Raw genomic sequence first — 18401 nt, 5'->3', positions numbered from 1 at the left:
AGTTTCAAAGGTGATTGTGTATAAGCTCGAGGAAGAGCATGGGTCCATAGAATGATGGACGGAATAGAAATATTTAGGCATGGGAAATACGATGCTATAATACTTGATGCTGATATAAATACGTATATGTTTTGTTCTCCTATGACAAACCTCTATAGTTCAGAGGTAGGTTCCAAGCCAGATATTTTGTGGCAGTATATTTTTTTTATATATACAATTCTCTTCAGTTCGTTCTTTTCTCTTCTTTTCATTTCATGTAAATTGAGAAGAACAACCCTTCCAGAAGGGGAGGTATTGCTGAATGACTGTCTATCTGTGTGATAGAAGCCTAGTAGGATACCAACTATTGTTTAATTGCTTGTCAAGTACTAAAGGCTGGCCACCTTCTGTACTAACTATGCGAGATAACAAGTGTTCATGATCATAGTGATCTCTCAATAAATTCTTTTACTTCTATATGAAGGATTAAGCTTTCGAAAATAGAAACAGCTGAAAAAGGAGTAGTAAAGTTATGGTGGTATTCAGAATGGGAACACATTCGTAATACTAAGGTTGACATGGTTATTAAAAGGTTATAGAACGCTAACGAGCAAAAGTATAACCAGTATAATATTAGGAACGGAAGGTAGTAGCGATTACGAACTGGAAAAGAATGGGTATTGAGAAGCAAAAGCTCTAATGCTAAAAGCTATAATGAGAGTCTGTGCAATAGACTTGAAAGAAATTGGAATGATCACTTAACGCGGATTAAGTTATCTTACGATAATAGATCATATGCCAGTATTGAGGTATCGCCTTATGAGATCCTTGAGGGAAGACAATGTCGATCTCCCTTACGTTAGGATGAAGTTGTAGAGTGCAAGATGCTCGGACCCGCAGTAGTCCAAAGGACCAAGGATATAATAGATCTAATCAGAGGATGACTGGTAGTAGCCAGGAAGGACATAAGAAGTATGTCGATTTGACCCGAAAGGACAAAGAATAGGAAGGAGGCTTGTTAAAAGTATTCCCTTGAAAAGAATTAATGAGATTCGGAAAGAAAGGAAAGCTAAGTCCACCAATTGTTGGACCCTTGGATATATTAAGGAGTATTGGGAAGTTAGCATATGAGCTAGCCTTACCCCAGAACATGTAGCGAGTCATAACGCGTTTCACGTATCAATGTTAAGAAAGGGTAATTCGGATGCCAGATAAATAGGGGCATAGGAGCGCATAGACATGCAACCCGACGTAACCTATATGGAGCAACCGGGAAGGGTTATAGAGTGAAAAGGAACAAGTGCTTAGGGGAAGGATTATCAAACTAGGCAGAGTTTGGTGGTAGAACCACAATGTGGGAAAATTTACTCGAGAGTTAGAAAGTGCAATGCTAAGAGAGTATCCCTATTCACTTTCTATCTGATTCCGGGACGGAATCCTTTTAAGGAGGGGAGACTGTAATAACCCCAATTTTTGGGAAATTTTTGAAACCCTTATGAATAGTGTTTTTGCTGAATGAGAAAACTTTTCATGCCACACTATGTAGGGGTTCTGATATGGATATTCTGAGATTTTATTAGTACTTTATATGGGATATAAGTGTATGTAAAGATCGTCAGAATCCAAATCCGAACACTTTGATTTTTCCCGGAAATACACTAGATACGGAAAGATTTGAGAAAAAGGTAACAGGATAAAAATGATTTAAATTAAAGGATTATAGGAGAGGATCATAAAAAGGAATATAATATATTGAGAAAGGTTAAGGGAACCTAAGTAATAAGATCCCGGGTATGATCCCTCAAACGATAAACGAAAACGAAAGTTAAGCGAACCGTATAACAGATCAGCGGTCATTAGGCAAACGATTAGGAAGTTAATCAAGGGGATTAGTGGGGATGATGTCATCCAGCCAATAGAAAGAGGACAAGGAGGGGAGGATGACATCATGAGGATGACACAAGCATGACAAAAAAGGAAGGAGATGTGGTGACTTTTTAACCACACAAAATCAAGGGCAACTAGGTAATTTACTAAAACAAACACAAAAATCAAACCAACCAAGCCAAGCAAATCATTTTTCATCAAAATCAAAAAGAAACCAAGGCATTGTTCTTCATGCTCTCGGCCAAAACAGAACCAGAACACTAAAACTGCTGTATCTCCTTCATTTCTCACTCAAATATTATGTTCTATAGCTCATTCGAAAGGTATTGAGATGGCCTACAACTCTTGTTCACAAGTCTCGTCCAAATAATCATGGTAAGACCCTCATTTTTACAGTTCTTTAAATCGGACTTTTAGAAACTTCAAAGCCTAACTTTGTGTTCTTGATTTCTTTGGAAAGATCAAGCTTGTAGGAGGCTCCCTAAGGCTTCCTAGCAACTTAACACCTCCCAAGGAAGGTATAAACTTCAAACCCTAGCCTTTACTTTATTTGTTAGTAAGTTTAATGGTTGGTGTTGTGAAATGAGAAGCATGGATTGTGATTATTAGTAGTTTGGTTTGATTTGGAAGTGTTTTGGTAATTGAAGCTTGATTATAGTTCATAGGTCTTGATTGTGGTTGTTTGAGTTGAAAACCTTGGAGATTATGGACTGATGTGGTATGGTTTAGGTGAAGTTTTGTTGTATTGATGGTTATGAGTTGGTTGGTGGTTAATTGGAGTAGTTTAAACATTGGTAATCGCGTAAACATAGCCGTCGTAACGTCCGATTTTCTTTAGACTGTTTTTGTGCATAACATTGGACCCGAGAACCCCCTGCTAGATTATGACCACTGCCATGTTTAGATATCTCATGTTACGAGCTTCGTTTTTATATGTAGTTCGTTCGATTCCGATGCACGGTTTAGGAGAAACGACCGTTTCAAGTAACGGCGTTTCGCGAACGAAACTTTTCCCCTCGCCTTACTTTGAAACATAGGTTAAAGACCAAAAAGGGTTAATTAATGCATGAAACATTTATGGTAAGTGTGTTAGGCAGTTGGTAAGACACTCGCGAAGGAATCGCCTTAAAACTCGTAAAGGTTAAATTATTAAAAATGGTGGAGCCGAGGGTACTCGAGTGACTTAAGAGAATCAGTAAGCGCAAAACGAGCGTTAGAGTCTGAGTTGGTTAGAGTATAGATTTACAAGTGACTTTGGTTTAATTCCAACTTACTTGTTGTTTATAGGTTACCAGACTCGTCCCGAGCCATTCGTAACCCCCAGTCGCTCAGGCAAGTTTTCTACCCGATATACTGTTGTTGTGATGTAAATATATGTATATGCATTATCTTGTGATAGTGCATGATTGTTATTAGCAAATTTTGCGATATATTGGAGCATGCTGATATGGTATATATGCATGCCTGTTTCGCATTCTTTCCATATATATATCTGTTGATTCAGTTGATAATACCTATGCTAGAGGATAGCGGTAATTTGCATATACCCTTAGTACAGGGACCCAAAGGTGAAAATATTTCTAAAACCGGGAGTCGAGGATCCCGAGTAGATTTTGTATATATGGATATAAATATATATATATATATATATATATATTTATACTTATATATATATATGGTCATAGTTTTCAAAACTATTAATCGAATAAGGTTTATTCGATAACTTTAACTTTATTTTATTATTGAATATTATTTTGAATATTCATCCGAGGACTTATGACTCCTTTATTTTATTATTGAATATTATTTCGAATATTCATTCGAGGACTTATGACTCCTTTTATTTTATATTAAATGAATATTATTTTGAATATTCATTCGAGGGCTTATGACTCAGTTTATATTGTTTAATGAATATTTTTGAATATTCATTTGAGGATCTATGACTCCGATTATTTGCTGAGATTTGTTCTTTATTTTATTAAAGAATAAGGTGTAAATAATCAAACTTATTTTCGATTATTCAAATAAAGATATTACTTTCGTATAAGTATATCTTTGATTATTTGCTATTCATTTCAAGTATAAGTTTTAATACTTCTACTTCAATTATTTTATAAAGATTATTCTTTATGGGAATATTATTTAAATAATAATATTCAGACATTTTCTAAATATTCTGGGGACTGATTTACTTCATTAAATCAGCTTCACTCCAAACATTCTTAAAAATGTTTTGCGAGTCTTCAAAATGATTTTTTTAAAAAGTTAGAGCGGATCCCAAAACTCATTTTTTTAAGATCCTCCTTTCGAAGGGGATTTAAATACTCGCTCAAAACCTGAGGGATCCGGCTCTGTGGTGTGTTTTATATTCGCAACAAGGTTGCTGTTTTGATAAATGAATTGATTACTTACCCAACACTCGGGAAGTAAAATTCTTGGAACAAGTTAATCCATTAACAGGCATCGCCTGGGAAATATCGGTGAGTTCTCCTTTCCAAATAGATGCGACTTCTTGGTGGAGCCGTATCAACAAGTTTCTACTTGGGGAAAGTGGGGACAAGCTTTACGTTTCAGAGTCATGGATTTCATCTGAACTAGGAGTGGCGTAAGTGGCCGAGTAGCGCCGGCCCAGCCTTATTATATTGGCCCAAATGGCCTGAAAGTTCCGCTAAGGCGGTCCATTCCTTAGGAGTTCAGTGTTCGGTTGACAAGTAAATCCGACAGGTTCTCCTCTACATGTAGAAAATGGTGGGGTTGTACTACTACGACTGATCATCGTAAGTGGTCTTCCTGGCGCGGCAAACTCCCGTAATGAGTTCATCATCCAATTGGATAATTTCTGCAACACTACCCAGAGCACTTCGATAGAAAGGCTACGGTTGGGCGATTGTTGAGTGTTGGCAGGGTCAAGTTTTCAAAATGATGTTTACATCAAATGAAGTATCTCGTAACTTCATTTTATTTTGATAATATTTTAAAGATTTAATCTATTCAAATCTTGCCTTATAGTCTCATCTATGTGATGAACTTTTGAAGCTAATTATAACTTGAACGGTGGTAGTTCAAGTAGTATTTGGGAAAGATATAAGTATATTGGGGTATCTTGTAACTTCATCTTTTAAACTTATATCTAATTAATAATTGTCTTATGAATGACAAAGATTTTCAGAAAAACGTTGAGACAAGGTTAGATATATGAGATCACCTTGCAACGATATTTCTTTTTTATACAGTTATACACTGGGACTTTGTGTATATTGTGCATGGAAGAGGACTTCCAATATTTTGAAAAGTATATATGTATATATATATATACTGAATATTTTGCGACTTCATCGCATTAAGATATCAACTTGGTTCATTTCTTTTGACCAAGACTTTCATGAGTACTATGAGAAGGCTCATATATTGTTAATCATTATACATATTATTTTGGTGGGCTTGCTGCTCACCCTTGCTTTCTTCTTTCATCACACAACATCAGATAGACAAGATGAACCGGACCAAGCTCCCGATTCACAAGAGGTTAGGAGACGTTCCGCAGTTTTCTAGAAGCACTAATGCCGCCATAGCTGAGGTAGGAACTACCAATAGGCTAGGCTTTCAACTTTTGATGTATCAGATTATGTATATTTATGAATTGTAATAATGGCAAAGAAATGTAAATTTATTCAGAAACCTGTTTAAGGTGTATTGGCATATAATTGTGGAATAAAACGACTTGTGATTATTTTTGGATATTCATCTCTGAGACTATAACTTGTGGTGTGTGTGTTTATTGTGGGGTCACAGTACAGAGTAGTTGATTATTTATTAAGATTGGGTGTTGTTAAGGGAAATGGAACTCGTGACAACCCGGATCCCCGACCCCAGATTTGGGGGTGTTACATATTGTGTATGAGACACCTAGGCCAGATGAGAAGAAGTTGTTGGCTAGGTCAATTGCCTTTTACAAAGATCCAGGTGATTCAGCACTCAAAAGAAGATTAGCCAAGATTTACAGAAATGGTAAAGAAATTTGTGTGGTTGTTGGATACCCCATGTTTGTGGAAGCTAAAAAGGAAGAGAAAGAAAGAATCAGGCAAGAAAAGAAGCAAGTTGCTCTGGATGCTAAAAAGCTTAAATAAAAGAAGAAGCAAGCTGCTATCTTGGCCAAGTTTCAAGCTATAAAATCATAACAGAAATTCCTGCACAACCAACTGTAATTACTGAACCTAAGGATCAGAAAGTGCAAGAAGAACCACAGCAGAAAAGAAGATTCAGATACAAGCTCCATTCCAAGATAAAATTGGACTTTAGTGATGAGGAAAAGGAAGACCACATTCCCAAAAAGTCTACAACTTCAACTCGGACATCAAAACCCTCAGTGGTATTTGAAGAATTCAAGGTGGTGGATCCAACTAGGAACATTCATGGTGAATCCATTATTCCTAAAGATGAGCCAGTAGACTGGGATAGTTTGCCAATTCCTGAGCTAAACTTTCCTATCTTCAAGACAAGGAAGACAAAGACAAGAGCTGGCAAGAAAGTGAAACCAGTGACTCTCAAATCCAAGACCCTAGTCAAATCTCAATCCACAGTCAACAAAAGAGATATGTTGTATATTTGTGGCATCAAAGAGTTTTCTGACATTAACTTCTACTTAGATGAATTGGAAGAAGTTAGAGGAATTGATGCTCACAAACATCTTCCTGAAAGACTGGTATTCAAATATAAGGGAGGAAAAGAGATCATATGGCCACTTCACAGGATTCTTCTAGAAAGCCAATATGTGCTAATAAAGATCTACTCATCTTTCAAAGAGAACTTTGGGTACCATGTGACTGCTAGAAGATTAGTTCTAAAGAAGATTGAGTAGCTGAGGAGTAATAGAGCCAAAGATGCACTTCCAAAAACTCTATCAATTCCCTTCATAAGAAAGAGAGTGCATTTGAGGCCTTATTGGTTGATGGAATTCAGGGATAAAAAGGGAGTTGGAAGATTTTTCAGATTGGAGGACCAGTTGAGTATCTCTAGCAATGAGACTCTATTAGAAATGCAAGGAATGCTAGATTTCTCAGAAGCTAATGAACTTGGATTCCACGGACAACTCCAAAACCAGATAGAAGAGGACAACAGGAGGCTTGGGAAGAAACCTAGACAATCAAGGAAATAGACTTACCTGCTCAGACTAGAGGAGCACCTTGATAATAATTATGAGCAATTTCTTTGTATACTTTACATTGTTTAATTTTCTGTAAATTTTACAGCACTTATCAGTTTCATCTACTATTTTCAATCTATATTCTTAGAGTGTTTTTTATCATCAAGTTTCTCTTAATTTATGGCTACAATTCTAGTAGACATAAATTGGGGGAGATTGTTAGGAATATGTTGTGAATTTGATGATAAATGATACAAAACACCTTAGTAGATTTAACTTAGTGAATTTTGTAGCACTCGACGGATGATCAAATATAATCCCGACGGATGATTCAATATAGTGCCGACGGATGGTGATTTGACATCCATCGAGTGAGTAGCTAATGTAATAATAAGTATTGTAGCACATTTCTGTAAACAACTTTGTGTAGATTCTGTAGGAGCTTATGAGTCATGTTGACTACTAGTAGATATGTAAAATAGGTTGATTAATTGTAAATATGAGATGTCTTGTAATTCTGCATAAGTGAAATGGAGTTAAGTGTCAAATAGCTACCCGACGGATGATCAACAAAGCTACCTGACGGATGATAAATTCAAATATCTGTTGACAATGACAACACAGTCACATACGTTGGGTGTTTGTAAAAGGAATGTGGCAGCCTGTTTAGCAGGAAATTGAGAATAAAGAAGCATTACCACTTCCATGCAAGTTATGAAGATTTTCAAAGCAGCTTGAATAGAGTAATGAAGCAGCATGGAGTTAGACTTGATAGGTTTTGTTTTATTATCCTGTCTTATTACCATGTAAACTTGGTGATATATATACCAAGTGTAGCTAGTTGAAAAAACTTAACTAAGCAAACACATTTTATGAGGGAAATAGAAAAAGTTGTATTTGTCAAGAATTTCTCTGTAGTTTGTTTGTTCAACTTGTAAAGCGGCTGTGAGCCAATTTGAGCTTCATAGAATTCTCAAATCGATATATATATATATATATATGGTGGATACATTCAAATCCACCAGAAAGTTTTAAAAACTTGTGTTTTTATTACTTTGTATTTGATTTATTTAATCCTTTCATTCCGCACTTTGCAAATCAAAACACATATATATTTGTCGAGTTAGAATTGTTTTGAAATCTTGAAAAAGAAGCCAGAATTACATTTAACCCCCCTTCTGTAATTCTTGTTGTATTGTTACGGAATAACAATCTATATAAGGGATCTCACCCCATCAAACAGAACTACGTTTTTTGACTTGATCCTTGGCAATCAGCAAGGTACATAGGCATCTTGTTAAGGCAGATCGAGTCACGAGACACAAGAGCAGTCAAATCGAGTCTCGAAGCTGTGACACCCTCAATCTCGGGGTTAGGAAAATGAGGACCCACACACCTTTAATCTATTAATTAAATAAGAATAAACCTCGATTAGCTACTAACAGGATCAAACAGGATAAAGTATGAGACAAGATTACAAATACCAACCATAGAATATAACTTACAACCCAAAATAAAACCAAATATACATAGTCGATCTTGGCTTGGAACCGACAGATAACCCACTGTATCTTTACAATTCTCTGGCTAAGCGCTTGCTCACTCAAAAACTGTAGTACCTGCTCTGGAAACCGGAAGCCCTCAACACGATAGGGACCACAAGATACGCTCTTACGAGCAGTGCGCCTAAGCCTGGCCATCTTCTTGCTTAACTGCCATGGTTAGATTAGAACAAAACATATGAGTATAAAACTCAGCAAGTAACCAAAAAGCAATTCTATGATACAAAATCCACAATATACGTTATTGATCTCAGGGCATTCTACTTTATCAATTCTAGGTGGCAGATTTATGTCTTTTAGGCTATGAAAGGGGTTATGAAGTAAATTTTGGGCTTTCAAGGAACAAGGCTCAAGACAGGGTGAAAGCCGACATTCATCATATATCATTAACAGGATCACAAATGATCTTTCAAATGGAAAGCGGCAATCTTTTAATTATAAGGAATCAGTTATATGATCAACAGAGTCAAAATCAGGGTGCACAAGCTGTAAGCTTCATAATATCACAATCAACTCTTTTTCAAAGCAATATAAACCTTTTTCATTTTCAAAGAATCAATTACTAAGTATGAAATTTCAATTCTTTTTTAAATAATTATGGAACCCTTGATTGCACCACTTTATCTTTCATTTCATAATAATAATACGGATGATCAGCTCGTACCGACCTCCATCCGGTCTTTAAGGTACCAATGGCATAATTTCAGCCTTAAACTGGACTAGCCCCGCTAGCCTCTTACTATGATTGGACTAGTCCCACTAGCCTCTTACGTCCTAATCCAATCCATCAGGAATTCGTTTGGAAAACCTTGAGTTAGAAAAAGGTAGGTTTACTAAATTCATTTTATCATTACCAAGAATATGAAATCATTCAGACTCTTTCAAGTCGAAACTCATTCTTATGTTCAATTTCAAGAATTCAAAGTTAAGGAAATGAATCAAGGACAAGCAAAGTTCAATTCTAGGGATCTTGATCAATGATAACATAGTACTCGAGTTAGGGAAATCAAATCCATTTCAAGGATTAATAGAGTATAAGGTAAACAAGGAATGAAGCATCATTACAAGGGGTTCGTAAAGGTATTTACAGGGTTTATAACAGTTCATGGTATAAAGGTAATCAGAATAGGAAAAAGAGTTACCAAAGGGTTGGATCAATAAGCATATCAACAACAAGTTCACAAGATCAATGACAGGGTATCTCAAAATCAATAACAGGGGTACATTACTTTAACAGTTCAATACTCTACATGGCATGAACAATATCCTCTTTTTAACCATTTTCACAAGTAAGTAGATTTACTTGCCTGAATTCGCTTTCCTGAAGGTTGAACTACTGCCACCTAGTCTACCTTTCCCTTTCCTAGCCTGAATGCCCTCACGTTCCGAATCTACAATCCAAACCAAAACCTTATTTAGTTTCTCAACTCACGTTCCCTCATTACGATAACTCGATTATACTCTTGACTCGAACTATACGAGTATAGCTTATACACACATGCACATAGCACATAACACATTCTTTTTCTTATAGCCTTTATATCTTTATATACTCAATAATCAACTTATACTCGCTTTAATCTTGACTATTCTTCAAATCAAACTATTATAACTCATACGAGTACATGGTTCATTCACACTAAATCTTTACGACCATAATTATTACTTATAGCTCTTTAAAATCAAACAATTGAGTTCCATTTTCTTTTATCCCCTAATTCGAACCACATACCACAACCAAACAAACAAATCCATAGATATTCACATATACATACCCAATCATCCTTTTGATTATCAAAAACCAAGTTTTGACTTTTAATTCCTATGGCATATTCGGCCTTATCTAAGCACAAAATCAATCAAATACTCACTTTAGCTCATATAACACATAGCTCAATCAAAACCTTTAAAAGAATCACTTTCCTTTCTTTTAATCATCAAAATTCAAACCATAACCCTATTTATACAATCAAATTTCTCAAAAATTATACCATGCAACTTTAGTTCTAGCATAATCCAACATTTAAACTAACACCTTTTTCTTTATCAACAAAATTCGAACCAAATCATACATATATGCTTACATGCAATTCAAATTCATCTCTTAGTTAAATCAAACACTCATTTTAAATCATAATTTCGAATTACACATCAAAACATCACTCAGTGACTCAAACCCTAGTCGAATTTTCCAATTAAACATACATGCATTCACTTAGCATCAAACCAATCCCTTTTATACCCATTTTTCATTCAGCTATAACCACAATCACAATTCAAGAACCAAACAATGACATGCATCACTAATTCCTCTTTTAAAACAACATGCAATCTCATTTCTTACTAATTAAACTTAGTTTACACCAAGATTAAGTCACAAAATCCAATTCCCTTTTATTAGTACAAAAAAACCGAACCAAAACCTTAACATGCAACCAAAAATTTTGACTTCTCAAGCACCCAATCAACCACACAAGTCCAAATACTTTTAAAACAATCATCAAAATCCTTTTATCAATCAACACACTTAAATTTTCGAAAGAAATACAAAACCCTTTTGAACTTTTCAAGAAATCAAGACATGCAAAGGCTACATACAAGTTTTAAAGTGCATAGAACTCAAAAACCACATCATTTTAACTAGCACATCATTTTCCTAAAATCCCACCGGCTCTCCTTGGATCATGACCGGTGGTGGTCGAACTTAAGAGTGCCCATAACGGGTCTCCTCTTGAGTTTTAAACCACAGAATCACTTTAAATCTCTCTTATGATCATATATCAAGAAATCACATTTCCTTGAACACAACCATGGAGATGGAACTATGAAACTTACATAAACACTTACATGCAAGTGGTGTTTGAGTAGAATATCGAAAATGAAGACTATGGATGATAAAATCTTTGAATTTGGATGGGTTTTTGTTGTTGCATGTAAGAGAGATGGAGAGAGAGATGAGAGTGATCGAGAGAGAGAGAGAGAGAGAAGAGTGCCACGGGAAAGAAAAAGAAAGAAGGGGGAGAAAATGAGCTAATATATATAATAGAGGGTAGGGGTAGTTTAGTAAATTACTAATCCCCTTTTTGTTTGATTTCTTTTCTCTTTTTTACTCCAATAAAATAAAAATTGAATATTAAATATATCTCTCTCAGACAGTTGAAAAATATTGCGAATGACAATTTTAAGACGTAGATCTCGAAATTAGCTTTCCAACCATTACTCGTAATAAACCTTTGAACGTACGGTTGGTTTTATATGATTTTTACAGGTTTATGCTAAAAATAGAATTTTAATACATAAAATCATTTTAAAATGCAACGATCATGGAATAAATCCGTTTATCCTTTTTAGAAAGTCCCTAGGACTATTTCGAAGATAATAAAATAAATTTCACGCCATGACCTTACTCGAATATTTTTTATAAAAATGTGCAAAGGTTAAATAAACCTTATTTAAATCAAATAATTTCCTTAAATTCATAAAAATATTAACAGATCACGTATTCATGCATACAAACAAGCAAGCACATATATTCACATATCACAACTCATATCTGATCATAAAATTTCCCCTTTTTATCATTATTCCTCTTTACGCGTACCGGGTCACATTCTACCTGACAGCCCGACGCTCAGCGTTTCAATTACGCTTCACAATTACCTCTACCAACCGACACGTTACTAGATTGCAATACTTTACTTAAACATTTCATTTTACATAATAACACATATTCCACATTTTAGACACTTTAACCCCTTTTTAGGACGGGTTCCGTTCTACCTGACGGCCCGACAACACAGCTTAACTCCTAAGCTGACTCTTTAAATTGGAACGCATCTAACTACGCTCCCAGATACTAATATACAATAAAGACAATTAATCATCACTTAATCACATAATTTATAATCACGGCACATAAATCACACTTTATTCACTTAATTACGTCGTAAAATTCTCAGTCGTCACAGAAGCTCATGAACCCTAGTATTGAATACAATGATTAATATACCCTATTTTTCAATCCATAACACAACCGTTAATTCCTAGGCGAAAATTTTTAGTTCAATATTTTTTTAGATGAGTTAGTTCTGTGTTTTTGGATACATACGATGGAGTTGGTTTATTCTAAATTTTCTCTCGAAAACATCTATTTATCTACTCAAATATTTTGTTATTCATGTATATATGCGTATTTGTTACTTTTGTGTAACATATCATTGTTACACAATAATAACAAATAATTTTAAAGATGTCGCATCTAATTTTTTTTTAAATTAAAATAATAAATGTAGTTAGATGTTCTTTATTGATTTGTTCTTACAAACAGGAAACACTTCCAGAAATGCATAAATGGTCTTTTAAACATATATTATATGATGGTTAAAATTTGTTGTCTCATATTCAGCAAATCTGTGACAAATGAGTAATAATAATTTGTTTTAGTTGTATATTCTCTTTTGTGAATTTAGAACGCATGCGAGAGAACATGCAAACTTGAATCATATTCCTAAAGGTGATTTGCAATGATAAATATGAGCAACGGAGCTAGCTTTTTTCGAATAAATTGAACATATTATATCTTAAGCCATCTAATATCTTAAGAAATATTTGGGCTGAAATTGCCTAGTGATGTTGGAGACTGAGCAGTACACTACTGGACCTCAGGAGTTCTGGGCTTTTGACAATAATCTACAATACATCCAATATATATGCCGCTTAATGACAGATTTGAAACGATCACATTTAGAGCATGTCCTACCCATTTTACTATTTTGATATAATTTTCATTTTAAAATAAATGTCCTACCCATTTTACTATTTTGATATAATTTTTATTTTAAAATAATTTAAAAATTAGATTATTCTCATACTCAATTCTAACTCATCAATACCAAATTTTACATAATTTTTATAATATATAAATTATTTTATTATTAAAGTACAAAAATAAAGTTAAAACTAATAAAATATTGTGATACAAAAGGAACAAATTTATTTTATTAAGAGTACAAGTATAATATGGGAATATATATACAGTTTAAAAAGTAAATCTCATGTGAATAATATCATGGGTTAAGGTTTGTTTTGACGTTTTTCAATTTAAGTGATCAAATTTTTGTGTTTGTTTGAAGTTTGTATTGATTCTTGCATATATGTTAAATTATTAGTTTCACATTTTACATTTTTAGATACACACAAGTCGGAGATCTTTCGAGAAACAGGCTCTTCATTTTTAGGAATGAGGGGAAGGCTGCGTATATCATACCCTCCCCAAATCCTGTATTAAACGGGATATACCATATTTGATTTTGTTTGGTTTTATATACAATTTAAAAAAGTTAGTATAAATCAAATTGATGTAAGTTTTAAAGTGGGTTGAAAAACAATTTTACACCATAATAATTTAAAACATGAATATTTGGAGTTAAGGTCGAAGACGGTCCTAAAGCATATACACCAATGCAATAATAAAGTTACTTAGTTGTAGGGATCCACAAATATTGGTCCATAATGTAATTGAATTTCAACGTTTATAAACAGCTTTAGATTTAATTAAATTAACCTTCTTTGAATAATTAACATTAGTACAATTTCTATGTTTTGACATCTATATCAAATTTTGCACAGTTATAATACTATGAAAAGCAAGCGAACTGAATCGAAAATAATCTTTGCTAGTGGATAGTTCATTTGAGAGCTGATACTAATCAAGGGAGTTGGAGTCAGGGATGATCTTGATAAGAAGTCCAGGGAAAACATCATCAGGGTCATGAATATGTGGATTCCTCTCAACTATATAAGAATCCCTGCACTTGTTGCTTATTGTTTCAAGTGTTTCTCCTTCTTCCACCACATATATTTCGTCGCAAACACGTCGTTTATGGTGTTGTCGACAATCTTCTTGATCCCCGATCAATGCTTTAGAAGAGTCATCACCATTACTACTATAATCAAGTTGTCTAACGAAGGCCAACAAGAATAAGGCCACTAGAACAATAGCACAGTACAATGAAGCTTCATCTGCAACAGCTATTAACAATCTTTTCTTGGGCTTATAATTGAATAATGGGACTAATGTTCTCATTCTCTGTTAATTAACTCAACTAACAGAAGATAATGTTTACCATATGTGAGTGTGCCTATATATACACATAATAGTATATATATTAATATACCATGTGTGTACTTGTGCTTTTAGGTAAGCAGCTGGGAAGTTACTCAGACCCTAAAATACTGGATTTGAACTTGTCACTCCAAATGCATTTCGATCACCACATTTTTAGTGTGACTTAAGTTAACCATAATATTAGACCCGATTGATTTCAACATTGTACGTGTGAACTTTGAACCATAATTTTGATTCAAAGACGGCAAGTTTAATATGTGAGCTGAATACCTAATTAATGTTCCCTAGGGAATTGTCTGAGTAACCTATACAGTTACACCAACTTTTTTTTGATAAACACTGTTTAGGCGACTAATAAAAGTTACTAAAAAAGTTGCTCTGTTTAATAGTATTAACATAATAATACTCCCTCCGTCCCGATATACATTTTCTATATTGACTTCGGATATTATTCATGCTAAGCAATTGACTGTTAATTTACGTCTAATCTATAAGATCAAATATAATCACGAGTGATCTCGTTGGATTCGTATTTAAGAGTATTTTAATATAATGAAATTTTTATATTTAATACTATTACGAAATTAAAGATATTAACAATTAAAAATGTGTATTGGCAAACGTGTATAACACAAATATAAAATATTTTTAGGGAGGGAGGGAGTCCCTCGTAAGAGATTACAGTAACAGTTAATGACATCTGTTTTGTTCAAGCTTTGTTTGTCAAAGGTTTTATATTCCCAGTCCCCGCATGTGTTTCTTGAAAATATTCATAGACTCACCCTCCTGCTGAGAACATTCTCCAACCCAACACTAAATATATTTTTAGAGTTTTTATATATTCACATCCATGTTTCCGGTCCTTGTCCTCTTTTAATAAATTAAATTTATGAGATTTTCTAAGATGTGCCCAAGTGCACACAATAGGCACTAACTCTAGTGAGTATGATGCATTTTGATTTATGTTCTAATCAAAAATATTGATGGACCCCTGTATTTATAACAACTCCATCAATAAAAATGCACAAAACTCATGGAAATTAATGTTTATTATGTGCCTTGGGCACACATTAAAAAGACAGTAAATTTAAATTTATTTCATTTATATCCCACTACTTTATTAATTTTAATTTTAAATTAGGGTTTATCGATCTTCTCTAAAACACATAAAAAGAGACACGACTTCATATTTTCATATTCCATAATCAACCCAGATAAATCCAAATATTTTTCATTCAATTCCCAGTCCAAGAAAGCACTTAGAAGAAAATTGTGAGAATTCTAAATCCGAAACAGAGGTAAGATTGTTTTGTAGAATTAACGAGTAGAAGAGTGTTTGGATATCGAGTATTGAGAGTGACAATGTTAGTAGGAATTTATGTGAGAATGTCCATTAGGAGAATGGATAGGAGTGGGTTGGTTAAGTTTTCGTTAGTTGGGAGTGTCGTGGAAGAGGCGATGAATATTATATTGGGTGATGGAGAAGAGAGTGGAGTTAGGTGCAGTGGGGAGGCTTGTGGAGTTGGTGCTGTGTAGATAGAGTTGAGGAGTATAGTTCTGAAGTTTGCGGAGAGGAGGGATATGGCTTAGATTGCCGCTGCTTTGGGATTTTTGGAGGACAAGCCGACTGATATTAAAGCAGGTTGAAGCTGTGTAATTTAGCTAATCAGAGTGTTCAAATAACTTTACCCTTGGAATCATTTACGGTATTCCTATTCATTTGCCGGAAGTACACTAATTTTTTTATATTAAGCCATTAAAGTGCTGGATTTTAAACATTGGCCAACAAAACGCAAGGACCGCTATTTTTCAATTTACTCAAATTAATATACAAAATCATCCTCTGCGCCAATTTACAGTATCTAGTATCTACGTAATTACAATTTGTGTTATACTCCCTCGGTCTGTTACCGTTTTGGAATAGTACCTTACACACATTTTAAAATAAATAGAACGTATAGTTTTATAAAAAAAATTAATTTTTTTTCCTGAATAAAAATAAAATATTTAAATTTTTATTAAAAAAACATTATACTTTCTCTTTATCTTAAAATCCATGTCCAACACTCTACCAGTAACTAGAGGGAGGGAGTACTTGATTTGATGGGTGCAAATCTTAACCGACCTTTCATTTGTTTTGCAAATAACCGATCTATATTCTCCAGCCACATTGCATCTTTTGAATTTTAATTTCTTCTAATGTAAATTAGATATATTGATTATTCCTACAGATTTTAGATAGGGACAAGAGAAAATTTTAGTGATTATTATTTATTATTTTCATGATTACTTGTTCCAATAATGTTATTCATATTTTATATATATGGTAAATTGATCTTCTAGCATTTCTCATAAATTAATGACAAAAAAGAGTAGTTTAAATTAATTAAGAGGAGTCTTGGAAATTAAATATACAGTTTAGGAAATTATTCATTTAATTAGGAAAAATGCTAGAGGTACAAAATGAGTTACTAAAATAATTACAAATGTCACATGTCACATATTTGTTGGTTAAATATAAATGGATCCTCTGCAGTTACATTAATAACATCATTTGAATTATTTTATTATGCCACATCACCCAGGCCATGTTATTTTGTGACAATTTTTTGTAACATTTTTTTGCTTTTAGCATTATTCTTTAATTAATTTGATTGAATAAAAGGTGTATTTCGATGAATGGAAAACAAAAACAAGGAAGAAGTGATTTTTCACATAAATGTGTGTATTTTATCAAGTGCTCGAATATCCCTATATTTTTTAATTATTAAACATCATATTTGAATTACATTAAATATAGTAACACTTATGTATAAGTGATTCAAAGTAAGATAAAATGGGCATAGAATAAATTTTTTAGTATTTGTTTTATTAAAATATATAAATATCAAAAATGTTAGTCCACTAAAGAAGAACATTATTATTATTATTATTATTATTATTATTATTATTATTATTATTATTTATAAAATAAAAGGAAATGCTCATTAAAAAAACAAGACTGCTGTTCATAGGTACAAAGTGACCAAGAGAAACCCTACGTCCAATTCTAGTCTCCCCTGTCAGTCAACAGTTTTGAATTATCAAACCTTCAATTTTAGGTGGCGCAACAGTAATAAATTAATGTAATGACCGATGTAAACGGAACAAGTTTAACCAAGTAAATGTGGAAAATGAGTTTACTGCCGACTCCATTCCTTCATTACAAGCCCACGAATTATGAAAAAATGTGAATCTGAAAAGAGGAAAAATATTTAAATATTATGCTTTCACATCACAGGCATTCAGGCAAGTTAAGGCAAGTTTTGTATAAAAAAATAAGGGTTTGCCTAATGTATCCATATACACTGCTAAACACTAAAATACATAAATTTGAAATATTTTGATTGGTATAATTATCGTAAATGTCACACACAGAAAAACTGAAAAAGAAATTGTACGAGATACACACGTACGTGTGACGACCCATGAATAGCTGGAGGCTAGAGTTGCTAGATTTTCGAGGTTAATTAGTGAGTGTTGGTAGAAGTTTTATATATAACCGATATGTATCATAAAATTATCAGACGTAATCACCTTGAGTTCTAATAATAAGTAGTTTTATGGCAGTCCGTCTATCACTTTATCGTGAAAAAACAATTGACCCGTTCTGTCATAAGTACACTTTCTTCCTATTTTTTTATGAATAATATCCGACGAT

General features: G+C 33.6%; 1 protein-coding gene across 1 annotated transcript; it reads right to left on the bottom strand.

Annotated features, from left to right (window-relative positions):
- Positions 1 to 14278: 14278 nt before the first annotated feature.
- Positions 14279 to 14659, bottom strand: LOC141719465 (uncharacterized). The gene has a single exon (XM_074521846.1). It carries the CDS (start codon positions 14657 to 14659, stop codon positions 14279 to 14281), a length of 381 nt encoding a protein of 126 aa, XP_074377947.1.
- Positions 14660 to 18401: the final 3742 nt, after the last annotated feature.

The sequence above is a fragment of the Apium graveolens genome, chromosome 4, assembly GCF_009905375.1.
Source record: "Apium graveolens cultivar Ventura chromosome 4, ASM990537v1, whole genome shotgun sequence".
Taxonomy (NCBI): domain Eukaryota; kingdom Viridiplantae; phylum Streptophyta; class Magnoliopsida; order Apiales; family Apiaceae; genus Apium; species Apium graveolens.
Note: the sequence above shows the minus strand (reverse complement) of the source record. Positions and strands in the feature narration are given on the sequence as shown.

Coding starts and splice junctions, on each gene's coding strand:
- LOC141719465 (XM_074521846.1), bottom strand. CDS start 14,659: ATGAGAACATTAGTCCCATTATTCAATTATAAGCCCAAGAAAAGATTG.